Source organism: Mirounga angustirostris, unplaced genomic scaffold (assembly GCF_029215605.1).
Source record: "Mirounga angustirostris isolate CCGP_5_RB_7025 unplaced genomic scaffold, mMirAng1.0.hap1 SCAF_7, whole genome shotgun sequence".
NCBI classification, from domain to species: domain Eukaryota; kingdom Metazoa; phylum Chordata; class Mammalia; order Carnivora; family Phocidae; genus Mirounga; species Mirounga angustirostris.
In genome coordinates, this window is record NW_026991715.1 from 35,057,574 (window position 1) to 35,079,711 (window position 22,138).

The window sequence follows — 22,138 nt, forward strand, 5'->3', positions numbered from 1 at the left end:
ACAAAAGATTCCACACTGACACACTGGCATCCAGAAGCACAACGGGAGATAGCCCAGTGTCTAAACAAGATCAGCACAACAATGGCGGCTCCGCAGAGGGGTCGGGACTACAGAAGATTCATCCTGCTCTCCATCCTCCTGGGGACCCAGAGGGAAGCTTGGGCAGGACATCTTCTCTACTCCGTGCCGGAGGAGACAGACAAAGGGTCTTTTGTGGGTAATATTGCTAAGGATCTGGGCCTGGAGCCCGGGGAACTGGCGGAGCGTGGAGTCCGCATCGTCTCCAGAGGTAGGACGCAGCTTTTCGCTTTGAATCCGCGAAGCGGCAGCTTGGTCACCGCAGACAGAATAGACCGAGAGGAGCTCTGCGCTCAGAGCGCGCGGTGCCTGGTGAACTTTAACATCCTGATGGATAAAATGAACCTTTACCCTGTAGAAGTGGAAATAATAGATGTTAATGACAACGCTCCTAGATTCTTGACGGAAGAAATGACTGTAAAAATAACGGAGAACACAGCTCCTGGGGTGCGGTTTCCGTTAAATGAGGCTCGGGATCCAGATGTGGGCACTAACTCCCTCCAGAGCTACCAGCTCAGCCCCAATCAGCACTTCTCCCTGGTTGTGCAGAATGGAGATGACGGAGCTAAATATCCGGAATTAGTGCTGGAAAGGGTGCTGGATCGGGAGGAAAAGGCGGTTCACCACCTACTCCTTACAGCCTCTGATGGTGGCCACCCACCGAGATCCCAAACCGCCCGCATCCAAGTAACAGTGGTGGATGTGAACGATCACGCGCCAGTCTTCTCTTTGCCTCAGTACCAAGTAACTGTCCCTGAGAACGTGCCGGTGGGCGCAAGATTGCTCACGGTACACGCTGTTGACCTGGATGAGGGAGTCAATGGGGAAGTGACATATTCTTTCCGGAAAATAACTCAGAAGATTCTACAGATATTCCGACTGAACCCTCATACAGGAGAATTATCAACTTTAGAAGGCCTAGATTATGAAGAGTCCAGCTACTATGAAATGGAAGTTCAGGCTCAGGACGGTCCTGGTAGTATGACGAGGGCTAAAGTAATTATCACAGTTTTAGATGTGAATGACAATGCCCCAGAAGTGACTGTAACATCTGTAAGCAACTCAATCCCTGAAGACACTCCTCCTGGAACCGTAGTTGCTCTTTTCTACCTTCAAGATCGAGATTCTGGCAAGAATGGTGAGGTGACCTGCACTATTTCAGAAAATCTTCCTTTTAAATTAGAAAGATCAATAGACAATTATTATAGGTTGATGACAGCGAAAAACCTAGACCGGGAAAAATGCTCTGTGTATAACATCACACTGAAAGCCACAGATGGTGGAACCCCACCCTTGTCGTCAGAAACTCATATCTCCATGAATGTGGCAGATACCAACGACAACCCGCCTGCCTTCCCCCAGTCCTCCTATTCTGTCTACATCCCTGAAAACAACCCCAGAGGTGCCTCCATCTTCTCTGTGACTGCACATGACCCGGACAGCCATGAGAATGCTCAAGTCACTTACTCCCTGTCTGAAGACACTCTCCACGGGGCTTCCTTATCCTCCTATGTGTCCGTCAACTCTGACACCGGCATCCTGTATGCGTTGCATTCTTTCGACTATGAGCAGTTCCGTGACCTGCAGTTGAGAGTGACTGCGCACGACAGCGGGGACCCACCACTTAGCAGCAATGTGTCCTTGAGCATATTCATTCTGGACCAGAATGACAACACACCAGAGATCCTGTACCCCGCCCCCCCCACCGATGGTTCCACCGGTGTGGAGCTGGCGCCCCGCTCCGCAGAGCCCGGCTACCTGGTCACCAAGGTGGTGGCAGTGGACAGAGACTCGGGCCAGAACGCCTGGCTGTCCTACCGCCTGCTCAAGGCGAGCGAGCCAGGGCTCTTCGCGGTGGGGCTGCACACGGGCGAGGTGCGCACGGCGCGGGCCCTGCTGGACAGAGACGCGCTCAAGCAGAGCCTGGTGGTGGCGGTGCAGGACCACGGCCAGCCCCCTCTCTCGGCCACCGTCACGCTCACCGTGGCCGTGGCCGACAACATCCCGGACGTCCTGGCGGACCTGGGCAGCATCAGGACCCCCGCCGACCCGGACGATTCGGACCTCACGCTGTATCTGGTGGTGGCGGTGGCGGCAGTCTCGTGCGTCTTCCTGGCCTTTGTCATCGTGCTGCTGGCGCTCAGGCTGAGGCGCTGGCACGCGTCGCGTCTGCTCCAGGCTTCCGGAGGCGGGCTGGTGGGCGTGCCGGCCTCGCACTTTGTGGGCGTGGACGGGGTGCGGGCTTTCCTGCAGACCTATTCCCACGAGGTCTCCCTGACCGCGGACTCGCGGGAGAGTCACGTGATCTTCCCCCAGCCCAACTACGCGGACACGCTCATCAGTCTGGCGACGTGTGAGAAAAAAGATCCCTTATTAACCTCCATAGATTTTCGTGAATGTAAGGATGAAACCGAAAATATTCAGGTGAGTTCACTAATTCCTTTATCTTCATATTCTTACGGAATTATATTTTGTGTAATTTTCTTTATTGTTTTGTGGAACAAGTGTTTTTGAAGATGTGGTGAAAAACCTTTAAAGAGGTAAACCACGTTCAATAATTTATTTCTGTGGTGATACTTTAATATAGAACAGTTGTTGGCATAGGTTTTGGTGTCCTTTCCATAGTGAAAGCCTGTGGAGAAGATTGTGAATAAGTGGACAATCACATTTTTATACCTTCCATCTATTTTCTACTCAGTGTTCTTAATTCATGTGTTTTATAAATGAGAACGAATTGTTACATCTTTCCCATTGCCCTAGGTTATCAAGAGGTTACCCACTAGGTTATCTACCTCCCCTCTGGTAACCGTCAGTTTGTTCTCAATAGTTAAGAGTCAGTTTCTTGGGGGTGCCTGGGTAGCTCAGCCAGTTAACCATCCAACTGTTGATCTCAGCTCAGCTCTTGATCTCAAGGTCATTAGTTCAAGTCCTGCCCAGCATTGGGCTCCATGTGGTCATGGAGCCTACTTAAAAAAGAAAAAAGAGTCGGTTTCTTGACTTGTTTCTCTTTTTTTCCTGGTTCATTTGTTCATTTCTTAAATTCACATATGAGTGAAATCATATGGTATTTGTCTTTCTCTGACTGATTTATTTCACCTAGCATTATAATTTCTAGCTCCATCCATATCATTGCAAATGGCAAGATTTCATTCTTTTTATGGCTGAATAATATTTCATTGTATATATATACACACATTTATCCATTCATCAATCAATGGACACTTAGGCTGTTTCCATAATTTGGCTAGTTTAAATAATGGTGCTATAAACATAGGAGTGCATGTATCCCTTTGAATTAGTCTTTTTGTATCTTGGTAAATACCCAGTAGCACCATTACTGGACCATACAATGGTTCTATTTTTAACTATTTGAGGAGCCTGTGTACTGTTTTCCACAGCAGCTGCACCAGTTTGCATTCTCACCAACAGTGTAAGAGGGCTGCTTTTTCTCCACATCCTCACCAATACTTGTCATTTCTTGTGTTTTTGATTTTAGCTATTCTGACAGGTGGGAGGTGATATTTCACTTCCTGACGTATTTAAACATAATCATCTATTAAAGTTAGTTTCTGCTAGAAGGTTAGACTAATGCCTAAAGAATGAAATGTGTGGGGCAGCTGCATGGCTCAGTCCCTTCGGCTCAGGTCATGATCTCAGGGTCCTGGGATGGAGCCCTGTGTGGGGCTTCATGCTCAGCAGAGAATCTGCTTTTCCCTCTCCCTCTGCCCCTCTCCTCCCACACTACCCCCCCATGCTCTTTTTCTCTCTCTCTCCCTCAAATAAATAAAATCTTAAATAAAAGAATGAAATGTGTGCATCAAGCTTCACTAAGATCTATATCAGTGACATGGATCTAATGCAACAATAAAGGTTATTGTCTGAAGCCAATAAAATATTACATCAAATAAAATGTCATTTCAAGTGGCACTTGTGAAATAAGCAGTTAGATGTTTTAAAATGAAATTCTATTGTGTTATTTTATGGTACAGCCATGTGAAGTGTGTTTGTGGGCTCTCCTAGTGGGAGATTGGGGATGCTTGCTTTATGAAACAACCATATACTCAAGTCCTAAACCAGAAATTGGTTCAATTTATTGGATCTTCTGAAAAATTTAGTTACAAATAACCCAATCTGGGTTTAACTACTTTTATATTCGTTACATAACATTTTAGTAAAGGCCAGTATATCAGTTGATTAGCAACTAGAAGGGGTTGATGACAAGTAATCTTGTTTACTTGGATTGACTTCTTTACTAGGAACTATGCAAAATATTATTCCCCTTGTAACTTTGAAGATTGATGTTATATTTTGTAACCAGGAAAATAATTGTGCAGTAGGAAGGAGGGGGATAGGCTAACTCTTTCTTGGCTATGTTTAAACTTTCGATTATTAAATAAAAGGACTTTTTTTTTTTAAACTTAGCATTGTGTTTGGTGGTATTTTGCATAAGAGGGGATGTGCAATAGTGTGGAGGTATGTTTCATATATTTTGCAGTGTTAAGATGTATAATCACTTTGGAAGAAGACAATATGACTGACACTTTGTAAAGCAGAAATATGATTATCGGGTATTTTGAAAAGGAAAATCCCCCAACCAGATTCATTAGATACTTAAATATATTTTTTAAACAAAGGAAAGAAGCCACCACTAAACTCAGTATGCTATTTCAAATGAATATTCTAAGGACTATTTCATCCACTGAGGTCATCATGAGATGTTCTATTTAAGCACACAAGTGAGAACCAGTACCTCACTGTAGTAGGCCAGAGTTAGCTACTTTGTGTTCGAAGGCAAAATATATCTCTCTGGTAACTTTGAAGGTTGATGTTATATTTTATAACCAGGAAAATAATTGTGCAATGCAAAGGAGAAGGAATAGGCCTACATTCTTCTAGCTATCATTTCCTTAACTGATACAAGTGTACGTCAGATAGTATTACTGTAAAGAAATTATTGAAACTATTTTGAGGGGCGCCTGGGTGGGTCAGTCGTTAGGCATCTTCCTTCAGCTCAGGTCATGATCCCAGGGTCCTGGGATCCAGCCCCATTTCAGGCTCCCTGAAGCCCTCTTCTCCCTCTCCCACTCCCTCTGCTTGTGTTCCCTCTCTCGCTGTGTCTCTCTCTCTGTCAAATAAATAAATAAAATCTTTAAAAAAAAACTATTTTGAAGGAAAGAAGGATTTAGAGATAAGTATAAATTGTGCCCTTTTGGAGACAATTTCAGCATTACTGATGCTTTCTAAAAAATTGAAATGAACCAGCATAGAGGTACCCAAAAAAGAAAGAAATCATGAAAAATAGGAACAAGGAAAGAAGGACAACAGACTTTATTCGTATACTGCTAATTAATAAGTATTCAAAATTACTGTACTCTGAGATCGGTTAGGCGAAGTCTGTGTTATAGTCATCTATTACAGTGTGGATTTGAAGATGGAGGAATAATTATGTCAACATATTGACTACCCTGAAAACCTGGAAATTTGGGATATTTGTGTAGCTAATAATACGAATCAATCATCATTAAATATATACACATATAAAAGTAATTTGTTCAATTAGGCACAGGATTTTTTTTTTAAGACTTTATTTATTTGACAGAGAGACACAGCAAGAGAGGGAACACAAGCAGGGTGAGTGGGAGAGGGAGAAGCAGGCCTCCCGCCGAGCAGGGAGCCCGATGTGGGGCTCGATCCCAGGACCCTGGGATCATGACCTGAGCCGAAGGCAGACGCTTAACGACTGAGCCACCCAGGCGCCTCAGGATTGTTATTTTTGTAGATGGTTAAACTGAAGCAGCAGAGGCTGCAGTTCCCCAGTGCGGACTGTGGGCGCCGCTGTTGGCCAAAATGGAGAGCTTGGGCACCGGCGATCTCCTCGCGCAGCCGCAGCGCACTTTCCCTATCAGACTCGCTAGCCCGATCCTTTACACCACTTCCTCCTCCGGAAAAGAAGAAACCCTGACCCTCACACAGGACTTACAGCCTGTTCGGAGCTCCGGACATCTGCAGCACAGAGAGTATTTGTAATCCGGCGTCTCCAGGCCGGTGAGCAATCTGAGGGAAGCAAGAGGGATGGGGAGCGGCGCTGCCGAGAGGGGCTGGGCTGAGAGGCGGCCGGTGCTCTTTCCCTTCCTGCTGTCTTTGTTCGGCCCGGCGCTCTCTGAGCAGATCCGCTACCGGATTCCCGAGGAAATGCCCGAGGGCTCGGTGGTGGGGAACCTCGGCAAGGATTTGGGACTCAGCGTGCAGGAGTTACCGACTCGACAACTGCGCATCAGTTCGGAGAAGGCTTACTTCACCGTGAGCGCCAAGAGCGGGGAGTTACTTGTGGGCAGCAGGCTAGACCGGGAGCAGATATGTGGGAAGAAGCCAGCCTGTACTCTGGAATTTGAGGCTGTTGCTGAAAATCCGTTGAACTTTTATCACGTGAGTGTGGACATCGAAGATATTAATGACCATAGCCCAAAATTCACCCAAACTTCTTTTGACCTGCAGATAAGCGAGTCTACAAAGCCCGGGGCACGATTTATTTTAGGATCTGCCCATGATGCAGATATTGGTACCAACTCACTACAGAATTACCAGCTCAACCCCAATGATCATTTCTCACTCGTGAATAAAGAGAAACAAGACGGCAGTAAATACCCTGAGCTGGTACTAAAAACGCCTTTAGACCGGGAAGAGCAGAAATCCTACCAGTTGACCTTGACTGCATTGGACTGCGGGGATCCACCCCTTAGTAGTACTGCCCAGATACAGGTCCTAGTGACTGATGCCAATGATAACCCTCCAGTGTTCAGCCAAGAACTATACAGGGTGAGCATTCTGGAAAACGTGCTTCCAGGCACCCCTGTGCTTCGAGTGATGGCCACTGACCAGGATGAGGGTGTCAATGCCCAGATCACCTTCTCTTTCACTGAAGCAGGCCAGATCACTCAGTTTGACCTGAATTCTATTACCGGGGAAATTACCATCCTAAATACGTTAGATTTTGAGGAAGTCAAAGAATATTCCATAGTTTTGGAAGCAAGGGATGGTGGAGGAATGATTGCTCAATGTACCGTGGAGATAGAGGTCCAAGACATAAATGACAATATCCCAGAAGTGGTATTCCAATCTCTGCGGGATATTATTATGGAGGACACCAACCTGGGAACACACGTTGCTTTGCTTAAGATCCGTGACAAGGATTCTGGACACAACGGAGAAGTTATTTGTAAATTAGAAGGTGATATTCCATTTAAAATAGTCTCTTCTTCGAGAAACACCTATAAATTAGTGACAGATGGAATTCTAGACCGTGAGCAGACCCCTGAGTACAATGTCACTATCACAGCCACCGACAGGGGCAAGCCGCCCCTTTCTTCTAGCTCAAGCGTCACCCTACGCATCGGCGATGTCAACGACAACGCGCCGGTTTTCGAACAGCCTTCTTACGTGGTCCATGTGGCTGAGAACAATCCTCCTGGAGCATCCATCGCACAAGTCAGCGCCTCGGACCCCGACCTGGGGCCCAACGGCCGCGTCTCCTACTCCATCGTGGCCAGCGACCTGGAGCCACGCGCGCTGGCGTCCTACGTGTCCGTGAGCGCGCAGAGCGGGGTGGTGTTCGCGCAGCGCGCCTTCGACCACGAGCAGCTGCGCGCCTTCGAGCTGACCCTGCAGGCGCGCGACCAGGGCTCGCCCGCGCTCCGCGCCAACGTGAGCCTGCGCGTGTTGGTGGGCGACCGCAACGACAACGCGCCCCGGGTGCTGTACCCGGCGCTGGGGCCCGACGGCTCGGCGCTCTTCGACACGGTGCCGCGCGCCGCGCAGCCCGGCTACCTGGTCACCAAGGTGGTGGCGGTGGACGCCGACTCGGGACACAATGCCTGGCTGTCGTACCACGTGCTGCAGGCCAGCGAGCCGGGACTCTTCAGCCTGGGGCTGCGCACGGGCGAGGTGCGCACGGCGCGCGCTTTGGGCGACAGGGACGCGGCCCGCCAGCGCCTGCTGGTCGCTGTGCGGGATGGGGGACAGCCGCCCCTCTCGGCCACAGCCACGCTGCTCCTGGTTTTCGCCGACAGCCTACAAGAAGTGCCGCCAGATGTCAGCGACCGCCCGGCGCCCTCTGACCCCCAGGCTGAGCTGCAGTTTTACCTGGTGGTGGCTTTGGCCCTGATCTCGGTGCTCTTCCTCCTCGCGGTGATTCTGGCGGTTGCCCTGCGCCTGGGACGCTCCTCCAGCCCTGCCTCCTGGAGCTGCTTTCAGCCTGGTCTGTGTGTCAAGTCAGGACCTGTGGTTCCTCCCAACTACAGTGAAGGGACTTTGCCTTATTCCTACAATTTGTGCGTTGCCCATACTGGAAAGACAGAGTTTAATTTTCTAAAGTGCAATGAGCAATTGAGTTCAGAACAAGACATACTTTTCGGTGATTCATCTGGGGCCTTATTTCCACTTTGCAAATCCAGTGAGTCAACCTCCCATCTGGTGAGTTTCTTTTAAGCATAACCTGCTTCTTATGATCTACCCAATTCTTTATGTTCATGGGGAAAATATACAATTTGTAGATCTAAAAGTTTCTCTATAAAGTAAAAAAGCTATCATGAGAAGTTGAAGTAGGACCAGTTATGTCTCTTTTAGGGATGTCTTACCAGGCTCAGATCTATGAAGCAGTTAGAGTGTGGTTTTATCGAGGAAGGGAATCAATGTTATAGGCTATCTCCTAAAAGCTAATGAGATTTTTCCTAAGTTTTTCTTCTTATTACCTAATATACTTTTTTTTTAGCTGGATATACTATAAATGTAAAAGTGGGTGTCATTTAAATAAACCTTTAAAACAAAAAAAATTAAGCTAAAATTGAGCATTTTTCATAACTGATTTAACTGTTTTCTTTTATTTACTTCCTTTTGTTTCAAAGCCTCCTAGAATAAAATATCTTAACCTGGATTTTTATGTAGATGGACACATTCCAATTATATGCAATGAACTGTATGTGTGTTTAAAAGCATTTTACTGGGGCGCCTGGGTGGCTCAGTCGTTAAGCGGCTCGGGTCATGATCCCAGGATCCTGGGATCGAGCCCTGCATGGGGCTCCCTGCTCACTGAGAAGCCTGCTTCTCCCTCTCCCACTCCCCCTGCTTGTGTTCCCTCTCTCGCTGTGTCTCTCTCTGTCAAATAAATAAAAATCTATATAAAAATAAAAATAAAAGCATTTTACTTACCAGTAAGACCAGTATGCTCACCAGAAGATAAAAACATTTTCTTTAATTTGCAGCATAGGTTTTTCACACACACCTATATAATTTAATTTGTCTTTTTTGCAGCCCAAATATAGCCAGAGGTCTTCTAGTCATTCTACTATCTCTAGGAGAAAAATAGAGTCTTGAATTCTTCAAATTTTAGACAAAATTGCCAATCTGATGTGCATACAAGTATATATATATAAGATAATGCATTTGTCATCTTCAGCTAGATTTCTGTTAGCAAATGCTCAGTTACTGGCCACTTTACAAACTGCTGAAGAAAAGAGACAATTTTTTTCATAGTGACACTCTTTGACTGCTTGGTGATAATTATGTGTTCCCTTTTTGTGGTTTTCTTGATCAAAATACTACTTAAGGGGGCACCTGGGTGGCTCAGTCAGTTAAGTGTCTGACTCTTTTTTTTTTTTTTTTTTGACAGAGAGAGAGATAATGAGAGCAGAACACAAGCAGGGGGAGTGGGAGAGGGAGTAGCAGACCTCCCGCCGAGCAGGGAGCCCGATGTGGGACTCGATTCCAGGACCTCGGGATCATGACCTGAGCCGAAGGCAGCCAGGCGCCCAAGTGTCTGACTCTTGAATTCGACTCAGGTCATGATCTCAGGGCATGAGATCCAGCTCCACGCTCAGCAGGGAGTCTGTTTGAGATTCTCTATACAAAAATACTAATTAAGGTAAAATTAACTTTAGAATATATGTCTTTCTTAGGAAATTAAGTCTGCTTTAAAATGTAATCATCTCTCATTTGTGGAAGATTAGGATGGAGATTTGCTTTTCATTGTGTATTCATTTGTATTTTTTAAATAGTTCCTATTCAAATAGGAAAAAATACATAATTTAAATAAAGTAGTAAATCAAGGGTGCCTGGGGCACCTGGATAGCTCAGTTGGTTAAGTGTCTGCTTTCAACTCAGGTAATAATCTCAGGGTCTTGGGATCAAACCCCCATGTTGGGCTCTGTGCATATCGGGGAGTCTGCTTATCCCTCTCTTTCCTCCTCTGCTCCTCCAGCACTCTCACCCTCTCAAATAAAATAAAATCTTAAAACAAAACAAAACAAAACAAAACAAGGGTGCCTGACTGGCTCAGTTGGTAGAACATGCAATTCTGGATCTTGGGGTTGTGAGTTTGAGACCCACCTGGGTATAGAGATTACTTAAAAATAAATAAATAAATGAAATAGCAAATAATATAATCTCTGATGAAATTTGAAAGTAAAAGCATTTATCCTGTTAAAATTTCACAATATTAATTTGAAAACATAATCAATATGTAATTAAAATGGCATTTTAAAAAGAAAAATTAAAAAGCAACAACTCTACTGAAAGCTTACTATAATGATTTACATCATTATAGTTTACATCAAATACAGCACCTTCTGAGTCAATCATGTTCAATAGTTCTACTTTAGTCTAAAAATGAATTTATTTCCAGTGACAACTAAGAGGTCTTATTTGATAATAGACTTACAATAAAGCTTAGAGCATAGAAAGGAATGACATTTTAATGATTTACCTTTTAAGAGTACATGTATTCAGAAATTTGAGTAATGTGAGACTATCCCATAAATCTATGGGGATCATTTAGTAATCCTTTGTAAAACTTTAACCCTACTTAATCCCGTGCTTCTTGGCAACAACTTTTAAAATATGAATTCAGGGACAAATTAAATAAATTCAAAACATATTATAAAAGGCAAGTATTTTTTCCTCTCTCACTAACCTTGTATACACTATTACATATCTAAGTGGGTGCAGTAACTGCTTAGGACTCTAAGCGCCGCTGTTCACCTATTTGGAGATAAATTTAACCAAATGCCATCTGGTTACTAAAGGCTCAGATCTCGCCGCAGATCCCACAAACCAACTGCAGGGCTGCAGCGAAATTCTGTCCCTACATCTGAGACACTCCAGTTTTCTATAAGATGATCTCCATAGCTGCAGCAAAAAGGTAAACAAGACACATATGCCCAATGAGGATTCTGAATGGATTCAGTAGTGAAAGAACAATGGCCGCTCCAAAGAATTACCAGAGACGCGGAGAGCTGGTCCTGCTGTGCGCGCTCATGGGCACGCTGTGGGAAATCGGGAGAGGACAGATCCATTATTCGGTGCCAGAAGAGAGCGACAAAGGATCCTTCGTGGGTAACATCTCCAAGGACCTGAATCTGGAATCACAAGAGCTGGTGAAGCACGGAGTCCGCATTGTCTCCAGAGGTAGGACGCAGCTTTTTGCTCTGAACCGGAAAACTGGCGGCTTGCTCACCGCGGGCAGGATAGACCGGGAGGAGCTTTGTGCTCAGAGCATGCAGTGTCTAGTAAATATCAACATCCTGATTGAGGGCAGAGGAAAACTTTTTGGGATAGAAATAGAAATCACTGATATCAATGATAATAACCCAAAATTCCAGGTCGAAAATCTGGAAATGAAAATTAATGAAATCGCTGCGCCTGGAACACGTTATCCGCTCCCAGAGGCTGTTGACCTGGACGTGGGCATGAATTCCTTGCAGAGCTACCAGCTCAGCCCCAATCACCACTTCTCCCTGGACGTACAAACTGGAGGCGACGGAACTCTACACCCAGAGCTGGTGCTGGAGAAGGCCCTGGACCGCGAGGAAGAGGCTGCGCACCACCTGGTCCTCATTGCCTCGGACGGCGGTGACCCGCGTCGCTCCAGCACAGTGCACATCCACGTGACAGTGCTGGATACAAACGACAATGCCCCGGTTTTTGCTCTACCGATTTACCAAGTGAAAGTCCCAGAGAACGTGCCCCCGGGCACCCGGCTGCTTACTGTGAGCGCTAGCGACCGGGATGAGGGAGCCAACGGAGAAGTAGCCTATAGATTCTGGAAAATTAGTGAAAAGCAGTCTCCGCTATTCCAGCTGAATGAAAATACTGGGGAAATATCAACGGCAGAGAGTCTAGACTATGAAGAATGTGCATTTTATGAAATGGAAATACAAGCTGAAGATGTGGGGGCACTTTTGGGGAGGACCAAAGTGCTCATTTCAGTGGAAGATGTGAATGACAATAGACCGGAAGTGATCATTACATCTCTGTTTAGCCCAGTCTTGGAAAATACTCCTCCTGGAACAGTAATTGCCTTCTTGAATGTGCATGACCGAGACTCCGGGAAGAATGGTCAAGTTGTCTGTAACACACCTCATAATTTACCTTTTCAATTGGAAAAATCAATAGATAATTATTATAGATTGGTGACATGGAAATATCTGGACCGAGAAAAGATCTCTGTGTACAATATCACAGTGATGGCCTCAGATCTAGGGGCTCCTTCTCTATCTACTGAAACTTATATCACCCTGTATGTGGCGGATATCAATGACAATCCCCCCACTTTCCCTCAAGTCTCCTATTCAGCCTATATCCCAGAGAACAACGCCAGAGGTGCCTCCATCTTCACTGTGATGGCTCATGACCCCGACAGTGGCAAAAACGCCCAGGTGACTTACTCTGTGACTGAGGACATCATCATGGGAAGCCCTCTCTCCTCCTATGTTTCCATCAACTCAGACACTGGCGTCCTATATGCGCTGTGTTCCTTTGACTATGAGCATATACGAGACTTGCAGTTACTGGTGACAGCCAGCGATGGCGGGGACCCTCCACTCAGCAGCAACGTGTCACTGAGCTTGTTTGTGCTGGACCAGAATGACAATGCGCCTGAAATCCTGTACCCCGCCCTCCCCACCGATGGTTCCACCGGCGTGGAGCTGGCGCCCCGCTCCGCAGAGCCCGGCTACCTGGTCACCAAGGTGGTGGCGGTGGACAGAGACTCGGGCCAGAACGCCTGGCTGTCCTACCGCCTGCTCAAGGCGAGCGAGCCAGGGCTCTTCGCGGTGGGGCTGCACACGGGCGAGGTGCGCACGGCGCGGGCCCTGCTGGACAGAGACGCGCTCAAGCAGAGCCTGGTGGTGGCGGTGCAGGACCACGGCCAGCCCCCTCTCTCGGCCACCGTCACGCTCACCGTGGCCGTGGCCGACAACATCCCGGACGTCCTGGCCGACCTGGGCAGCATCAGGACCCCCGCCGACCCGGACGATTCGGACCTCACGCTGTATCTGGTGGTGGCGGTGGCGGCAGTCTCGTGCGTCTTCCTGGCCTTTGTCATCGTGCTGCTGGCGCTCAGGCTGAGGCGCTGGCACGCGTCGCGTCTGCTCCAGGCTTCCGGAGGCGGGCTGGTGGGCGTGCCGGCCTCGCACTTTGTGGGCGTGGACGGGGTGCGGGCTTTCCTGCAGACCTATTCCCACGAGGTCTCCCTGACCGCGGACTCGCGGGAGAGTCACGTGATCTTCCCCCAGCCCAACTACGTCGACACGCTAATCAGTCTGGAGAGCTGTGAGAAAAATGATTCCTTGCTAACATCCGTAGATTTTCATCAATGTAAGGATGAAGCCGCTTCTGTTCAGGTGAGTTCAGTTCTTTGTTCACGTTTAATTCTCAAAGGAATTATATTTTTTATAAATTTATGTTTTAAAACGCACATTGTGGAGATAGTTTAAAATATTTTTTAAAAGTGTAGCCCAAGGTTTTTGGTTTTAGTGGTCATACTATAAAATTGAGCTCTAATCATGATAGTTTGCTTCATTTGCTTTCCAAAGTCTTGGACAAGATTTTTTACATGTCAACTCTCAACCTTTTAAAAATCTTACATATGTGGAGACTGGCTGGCTCAGTCAGTCGTGCGTGAGACTCTTGATCTCAGGGTAGTGAGTTCCAGCCCCACTTTGGATGTAGAGATTACTTTTAAAAATACAAAAAATAGGGGTGCCTTGGTGGCTGGGTCTGTTGGGCCTCAGATTCTTGGTTTCTGCTTGGGTTGTGATCTCAGGGGTGGTGCGATCAAGCGGGGGGTGGGGCTTCTGGCTCAGTGGGGAGTAGGCTTGATAATTCTCTCCCTCTGCCCCTCCCTCTACTCCTGCTCACACTCTCTCACTCAAATAAATAAGTCTTTTTTTTAAAAGAAGAGAAAGGGACGCCTGAGTGGCTCAGTCGGTTAAGCATCTGCCTTCAGCTCAGATCATGGTCCCAGGGTCCTAGGATCGAGTCCCGCATCGGGCTCCTTGTTCCGCGGGGAGCCTGCTTCTCCCTCTGCCTCTGCCTCTCTCTCTCTATCTCTCATTAATAAATAAATAAAATCTTTAAAAATAAATAAAAGAAGAGAAAAACATAAAAAATGAAATTTAAAAATCTTCCTTATGTTGCTATAATTATCCCTTATCACTCATTCACTTAAGAAGTAGTTACCCAACCACATATGGTAAGTTTGTTTTATATTTAGGAAATATATATATGTATTCCTAATTAGAGGTGAGAAAAAAAATAACTGAGACTTTCATTTTTTTTAAGATTTTATTTTTTTATTTGAGAAAGAGTGAGTATGAGCAGTGGGAGTGGCCGGCAGAGGGAAAAGCAGACTCCCCACTGAGCAGGGAGCCTGACTAGGGGCTCCATCCTGCGACTCCAGGATCAGACTTGATTCCAGGATCATGACCTGAGCCGAAGGCAGTTGCCTAACCAACTGAGCCACCCAGGCGCCCTAACCAAGACTTTTAATCCTTGTATTAGCTTAGTAAAAGTAAAATACATCTCACAATTTTAAGATTCTGTTTAGGGTTTGGGTCTTGAAGGTCTGAAGTTTTCTAGGCTTTTGGAGATTTCTTCACTTTAAACCCCTTTTATGAGCCTTGTATTGGCATCAGTACCCTTCAAAACTTTAATACTTATTATATTTCAAAAGATAAATACATTTGAAAGGGTGGAACTTGGTAGTAGGTGAAACAGGTTCCCTTATGTGTCAATGGTCTCCAAGAGCTCATACTAAAGAAGACATAAAATCTAGGGGCGCCTGGGTGGCTCAGTCCTTAAGTGTCTGCCTTTGGCTCAGGTCATGATCCCAGCTTCCTGGGATCTAGCCCGCATTGAACCCCGCATCAGGCTCCCTGCTCAGTGGGGGGGGGGGGGGGGCCTGCTTCTCCCTCTCCAGCTCCTCCGTGCTTGTGTTCTCTCTCTCCCTATCTCTCTCGTCAAATAAATAAATAAATAAAATCTTAAAAAAAAAGAAGACATGGAATCTAAAGCCTAAAATGTCCATCACCCCCCACAAAAAAACAAAAATAAAAACAACAAAATCATATTTGAAATAAAATGTCATTTTGAAAAATACCGAAAACATGTTTTTGGTAAGTTCCAATGAATTGTTTTGATTGGACAGGCATGTGAAATGTGTTGTGTTCTCATGGTGAGAGAGTTTGAGAATGTTGGTTTTAAGAAAAGAAGTTTCAGGGGCACCCGGATGGCTTGGTCATTAGGCGTCTGCCTTCAGCTCAGGTCATGATCCCAGGGTCCTGGGATCAAGCCCTGCATCGGGTTCCCTGCTCTGGGGGAAGCCTGCTTCTCCCTCTCCCACTCCCCCTGCTTGTGTTCCCTCTCTCGCTGTGTCTTTCTCTGTCAAATAAAAAAATAAAATCTTAAAAAAAAAAAGTTTCATATAAACAGATTCTAAACAAGCTGATCAATTCAATTAAAAATGATTATATATCTCCTGGGGCGCCTGGGTGGCTCAGTTGGTTAAGCGACTGCCTTCGGCTCAGGTCATGATCCTGGAGTCCCAGGATCCAGTCCCGCATCGGGCTCCCTGCTCATCAGGGAGTCTGCTTCTCTCTCTGACCCTCCTCCCTCTCATTCTCTCTGTCTCAAATAAATAAATAAAATCTTAAAAAAAAATGATTATATATCTCCTGTATTCCTTGTTATAGCATCTTAGCAGTGCTAACTCTTTTTTTTTTTTAAAGATTTTATTTATTTATTTGAGAGAGAGCACATGAGAGGGGGGAGGGTCAGAGGGAGAAGCAGACTCCCTGCCGAGCAGGGAGCCCGATGCGGGACTCGATCCAGGGACTCCAGGATCATGACCTGAGCCGAAGGCAGTCGCTTAACCAACTGAGCCGCCCAGGCGCCCCAACAGTGCTAACTCTTGATTTGTCATCACATGAGAATGAAAAACACAATAAAGCATTTGTTAGGTATAAAAAGGGCATTTCCCAAGGGTTTTGTAGTGTTTCCTCCTATTTTGCATGTACTGTGGTTGGGATTTAACTTTTTTGGCAGTGTTTGGATGTACAGACATTTGAAGGGACAACTATATTATTGATAATTTACAATTTTTAAAAGTGTTTGGAAACTTGCCCTGATAAAAAACCTTATTCTTGTTCAAAACCTTCACTGATTGTTAAAAAAATTTCAACAGATGGAGTAAAATAGCTAGAACAAATGTCATTTGCCCAGGAAATTTATGTGAATAAACTTACCATGAGCTCAATTCTAAAGTCATTACTTCAGTATAACATAGATACATAGATAAGAAAGTAATGTAATCTACTGAAATATCCTTTTGTGACTGTGTATTGAAGAATAGATAAACATTTCCCCAGTGAGTTTTTTTAAAAGATTTTATTTATTTATTTGGGAGAGAGAATGAGAGAGAGCATGAGAGGGGGGAGGGTCAGAGGGAGAAGCAGACTCCCCGCCGAGCAGGGAGCCCATGTGGGACTGGATCCTGGGACTCCAGGATCATGACCTGAGCCGAAGGCAGTCACTTAACCAACTGAGCCACCCAGGCGCCCCCCCCCCCGCCAGTGACTTTTAAGAATGAATTAATGTACTATTTATGTACTATATTGGGTATGACATAATCCAAGTAATTTTTAGACATGAAGAAGAAGGTAAGGTAAATCATCTCTTGGCTACATCATAGGGACAGGGTTTTTTTTTTTTTTTAATGAATACTTCCTTAGATAGTCAAAAGAGTAAAAAGAAATTATTTTAAAAGAGGGTGTTGATATTATCAGATGTTTGAGGATGTATGAAATTGCACCACTTTACAGAATAATTTTCAACAGTGTTAGTATTCTCTAATATATGGGATATGAAAACAGCATTAATAATATAGAAATGTTGGGGGGGAAATTTAGGAATCAATGAAAGAAGATTAAAATTGTTTCACATATTATACCTAATAAAGAGAAATGATTTTGTGAAGTCAGAAGATGATAAACTCGCTGAGGTCAAGACCTCTGTTGTACTCATTTTTATGTCGCCACTGACAAGGGCAGTACTTAGCACAAGGCAAGAGTTCAATGTATGTTTGTGGTAGGGTGAAATGGATGGACCAGTATATGTAGGTTTCTATAAAAACTCAACATATTTCTAATAATTTGGAAACAAGAGAAAGGATGCCTTAAAAAGGCTTTATAATTTAAGATATTAAATATATTAACATAAAAACGTGGCTTGTTCAGTTAGGCACAGGATTGTTATTTTTGTAGATGGTTAAACTGAAGCAGCAGAGGCTGCAGTTCCCCAGTGCGGACTGTGGGCGCCGCTGTTGGCCAAAATGGAGAGCTTGGGCACCGGCGATCTCCTCGCGCAGCCGCAGCGCACTTTCCCTATCAGACTCGCTAGCCCGATCCTTTACACCACTTCCTCCTCCGGAAAAGAAGAAACCCTGACCCTCACACAGGACTTACAGCCTGTTCGGAGCTCCGGACATCTGCAGCACAGAGAGTATTTGTAATCCGGCGTCTCCAGGCCGGTGAGCAATCTGAGGGAAGCAAGAGGGATGGGGAGCGGCGCTGCCGAGAGGGGCTGGGCTGAGAGGCGGCCGGTGCTCTTTCCCTTCCTGCTGTCTTTGTTCGGCCCGGCGCTCTCTGAGCAGATCCGCTACCGGATTCCCGAGGAAATGCCCGAGGGCTCGGTGGTGGGGAACCTCGGCAAGGATTTGGGACTCAGCGTGCAGGAGTTACCGACTCGACAACTGCGCATCAGTTCGGAGAAGGCTTACTTCACCGTGAGCGCCAAGAGCGGGGAGTTACTTGTGGGCAGCAGGCTAGACCGGGAGCAGATATGTGGGAAGAAGCCAGCCTGTACTCTGGAATTTGAGGCTGTTGCTGAAAATCCGTTGAACTTTTATCACGTGAGTGTGGACATCGAAGATATTAATGACCATAGCCCAAAATTCACCCAAACTTCTTTTGACCTGCAGATAAGTGAGTCTACTGTGCCAGGCACTCGGTTTATCTTAGAAACAGCTGAAGATGGAGATATTGGTTTAAATGCCCTGCAGCTTTATAAACTCTCTCTTAGCCCTATTTTCTCATTGATAAATAAAGAGAAACAAGATGGCAGTAAATACCCAGAACTGGCATTGGAGAAACGTTTAGACCGGGAACAACAGAGTTACCATCGTTTAGTTCTGACTGCCTTGGATGGTGGAGATCCTCCGCTCAGCGGCACCACTGAGCTCCGGATCCAGGTCACTGATGCCAATGATAACCCCCCTGTATTCAACCAGGACGTTTACAGAGTAAGCCTTCGAGAAAACGTGCCCCCAGGCACCGCAGTGGTGCAGGTATCAGCCACTGACCAAGACGAGGGCCTCAACTCTGAAATCACTTACTCCTTCTACAGGACCGGGCAAGTCTTCAGTCTGAATTCAAAGAGCGGGGAAATTACAACTCGAAAGACTCTGGATTTCGAAGAAATCAAGGAATATTCTATAGTGGTGGAAGGGAGGGATGGTGGAGGATTGGCTGCACAATGTACAATTGAAATTAACATTCAAGATGAAAATGACAACCGTCCAGAAGTTACATTCCATTCTCTAGCCGAAATGATTCTGGAAAACGCACGGCCAGGAACGCTAATTGCTTTGATCAAAATACATGATCGAGATTCCGGGGAGAACGGGGAGGTTAATTGTCGATTAGAGGGTGAAGTTCCTTTTCAGATAATCTCTTCATCTAAAAATTCATATAAGTTAGTAATAGATGGGACTCTGGACCGAGAACAGACCCCAGAATACAATGTCACCATAACAGCCACTGACAGGGGCAAGCCGCCCCTCTCCTCCAGCACTAGTGTCACTTTGATCATTACTGACGTCAATGACAATGCTCCAGTTTTTCACCAGGCCGCCTACGTGGTTCACGTGATGGAGAACAACCCTCCTGGAGCATCCATCGCACAAGTCAGCGCCTCGGACCCCGACCTGGGGCCCAACGGCCGCGTCTCCTACTCCATCGTGGCCAGCGACCTGGAGCCACGCGCGCTGGCGTCCTACGTGTCCGTGAGCGCGCAGAGCGGGGTGGTGTTCGCGCAGCGCGCCTTCGACCACGAGCAGCTGCGCGCCTTCGAGCTGACCCTGCAGGCGCGCGACCAGGGCTCGCCCGCGCTCCGCGCCAACGTGAGCCTGCGCGTGTTGGTGGGCGACCGCAACGACAACGCGCCCCGGGTGCTGTACCCGGCGCTGGGGCCCGACGGCTCGGCGCTCTTCGACACGGTGCCGCGCGCCGCGCAGCCCGGCTACCTGGTCACCAAGGTGGTGGCGGTGGACGCCGACTCGGGACACAATGCCTGGCTGTCGTACCACGTGCTGCAGGCCAGCGAGCCGGGACTCTTCAGCCTGGGGCTGCGCACGGGCGAGGTGCGCACGGCGCGCGCTTTGGGCGACAGGGACGCGGCCCGCCAGCGCCTGCTGGTCGCTGTGCGGGATGGGGGACAGCCGCCCCTCTCGGCCACAGCCACGCTGCTCCTGGTTTTCGCCGACAGCCTACAAGAAGTGCCGCCAGATGTCAGCGACCGCCCGGCGCCCTCTGACCCCCAGGCTGAGCTGCAGTTTTACCTGGTGGTGGCTTTGGCCCTGATCTCGGTGCTCTTCCTCCTCGCGGTGATTCTGGCGGTTGCCCTGCGCCTGGGACGCTCCTCCAGCCCTGCCTCCTGGAGCTGCTTTCAGCCTGGTCTGTGTGTCAAGTCAGGACCTGTGGTTCCTCCCAACTACAGTGAAGGGACTTTGCCTTATTCCTACAATTTGTGCGTTGCCCATACTGGAAAGACAGAGTTTAATTTTCTAAAGTGCAATGAGCAGTTGAGTTCAGGACAAGATATACTGCTTTGTGGTGATTCATCTGGGGCCTTATTTCCACTTTGTAATCCCAGTGAGTCGACTTCCCATCCTGAAACTCTAACGCCGGTGAGTTCTATATAAGTATCTACTCCTTTTCATCATTTATCCAGTTTTTCATATTTATATGAAAATCTATTACATTTCTAAGTAGTAAGTTGTCTTAAGGATATTATAGCCCATCGGAAAGCTGTACTTCCATTTTTTAAGGAGAATAGTGAGCTGGGAGTAGTTATGTGACATATAATAGAGTTATCACACCTAGTTCAGATTTATGAAGTAGTGAGTTTCCTCCTTGCTTCACAGCAGAAGTATTATATCAATTTCTTATATCTTTTTTCATAGGTAATGAAATTTACCCAGATTGCCTCATTTATTTAACATATTTGAGTTTTTTTACATGTAAGTAAACATTAAATTTAAAGTAGGCAATCATTTAATTCGTTCTTTAAAGCAAAGAAACTATTAGCCTTCTTTCTTCACTGATTTCACTAGTAGACTTTCCATCTTTTTAAATGTTTATTCCTCATGTCTAGTTCCTTATATCTACTTAGTCATGACTGTTTGAGTACTTTTAAATTGTAAGAAAAATCGTGTGGGGGGAGGAGCGGGGGAGAGAGACTCAGTGAATTCATCAGAAGGTCCAATCATTATCTAAATTCCTTCAAATTTTCTTGAATATAAAATCCTCCTCTTCCTCTTATAGTTACTAGAAGACACTTGACAAAAGAAAAGGAAATGCTATTGCCTCTATCACTTGCTCTCATTCCTTACCTATATTTTTTGAAGAAAGGGGGGAAAGTCACTGGATTTGTGTTATTATTTGGAACTCTAAACATTTGTAATTAGAGGTTTTCTCATCATTCTTGTATCTGTAGGAGGGAAGGAGAATCCCGAATATTCCATTTAATGGCAAAAATTACTAATTTCATGCTCAAAGTTGCCATTTCTTAAGAATCAGTCTTTTGCTTTGTCTTCCTTAGTAACTGCTTCAGTAAATGGTATCTTTACAAATTGCTGAAAGAATTCTTTTTTAACATAAGCTCTACGTCCATTGTGGGGCTTGAACTCACCACCCTAAGATCTAGAGTCGCATGCTCAACTGATGGAGCCAGCCAGGTTCCCCTGAAAGAATTTCTTGTATTGGCACTCTTTGCTTTTTAATGATAATAATTTGTTCTACATCTTGTATTCTTTTTCTCTAATTATCACAGAGGTTTAAGTGACCTTTACAAAAAAAAGTTTAAGACTACTTTATTTTTTAAAAAATATTTTATTTATTTATTTGACACAGAGAGAGAGATAGTGAGAGCAGGAACACAAGCAGGGGGAGTGGGAGAGGGAGAAGCAGGCTTCCTGCTGAGCAGGGAGCCCGATGTGGAGCTCTATCCCAGGACTCCCGGATCATGACCTGAGCCGAAGGCACACGCTTAACAACTGAGCCACCCAGGCGCCCCAAGACTACTTTAAAACTGCGTAATTTCTTTATGGAAGGACTGAAATGGAAACTTGCTTTTCATTGTGTGTTTATTTGAATATTCCAAATGCCATAGCCAGTGTATGCATTATGTATTCACATAGAAAATTTAAAAAAAATCGAAATAGCATAAAAGTGTAACATTCACAAATATGCAACTTTAAAAAACAATCCTTTCAAGATTTAGCAATATTAGGTGAGAAAATCTATTACTGTTGCCTAATTAAAATTATTTTTGTGAGTGAAATTTTAAGGAAAACTTACTCCAGCAAATTTACTATCTGCATAAATTAACCTTATAAAATAATTTCAAAGTGAATAATCCATATGTATTGTACACTGTAGTTACTTCAGAAAAT

The 22,138-nt window shown here is 45.8% G+C and overlaps 5 protein-coding genes across 6 annotated transcripts in view; all 5 read left to right on the top strand.

The window, feature by feature from the left end:
* LOC123857349 (protocadherin gamma-C4) overlaps positions 1 to 22,138 on the top strand; it is a 283,181-nt gene that overhangs the window by 52,836 nt on the left and 208,207 nt on the right. The gene's annotated exons all lie outside the window — the stretch shown is intronic.
* The window catches only part of LOC135361447 (protocadherin gamma-A7-like), a 95,309-nt gene continuing 73,252 nt past the window's right edge, over positions 82 to 22,138 (top strand). For both annotated transcript variants that reach the window (XM_064596050.1, XM_064596051.1), the window contains exon 1: positions 82 to 2,502. In XM_064596050.1, the coding sequence (XP_064452120.1) occupies positions 82 to 2,502 (2,421 nt within the window). The remainder of the gene's footprint in view (positions 2,503 to 22,138) is intronic.
* LOC123842735 (protocadherin gamma-B4-like) lies at positions 5,831 to 8,880 on the top strand. Its single transcript, XM_045871962.2, has one exon. It carries the CDS (start codon positions 6,151 to 6,153, stop codon positions 8,560 to 8,562), a length of 2,412 nt encoding a protein of 803 aa, XP_045727918.2. The 5' UTR covers positions 5,831 to 6,150; the 3' UTR covers positions 8,563 to 8,880.
* On the top strand, positions 11,029 to 14,258 carry LOC123842739 (protocadherin gamma-A8-like). Its single transcript, XM_045871965.2, has one exon. The coding sequence runs from the start codon at positions 11,292 to 11,294 to the stop codon at positions 13,842 to 13,844; it is 2,553 nt and encodes an 850-aa protein (XP_045727921.2). The 5' UTR covers positions 11,029 to 11,291; the 3' UTR covers positions 13,845 to 14,258.
* LOC123842730 (protocadherin gamma-B5-like) lies at positions 17,367 to 21,310 on the top strand. The gene has a single exon (XM_045871959.2). It carries the CDS (start codon positions 17,963 to 17,965, stop codon positions 20,384 to 20,386), a length of 2,424 nt encoding a protein of 807 aa, XP_045727915.2. The 5' UTR covers positions 17,367 to 17,962; the 3' UTR covers positions 20,387 to 21,310.

Excerpts from the sequence above, each read along its gene's own strand:
- LOC123842735 (XM_045871962.2), top strand. The coding sequence starts at position 6,151 with ATGGGGAGCGGCGCTGCCGAGAGGGGCTGGGCTGAGAGGCGGCCGGTG.
- LOC123842739 (XM_045871965.2), top strand. The coding sequence starts at position 11,292 with ATGAGGATTCTGAATGGATTCAGTAGTGAAAGAACAATGGCCGCTCCA.
- LOC123842730 (XM_045871959.2), top strand. The coding sequence starts at position 17,963 with ATGGGGAGCGGCGCTGCCGAGAGGGGCTGGGCTGAGAGGCGGCCGGTG.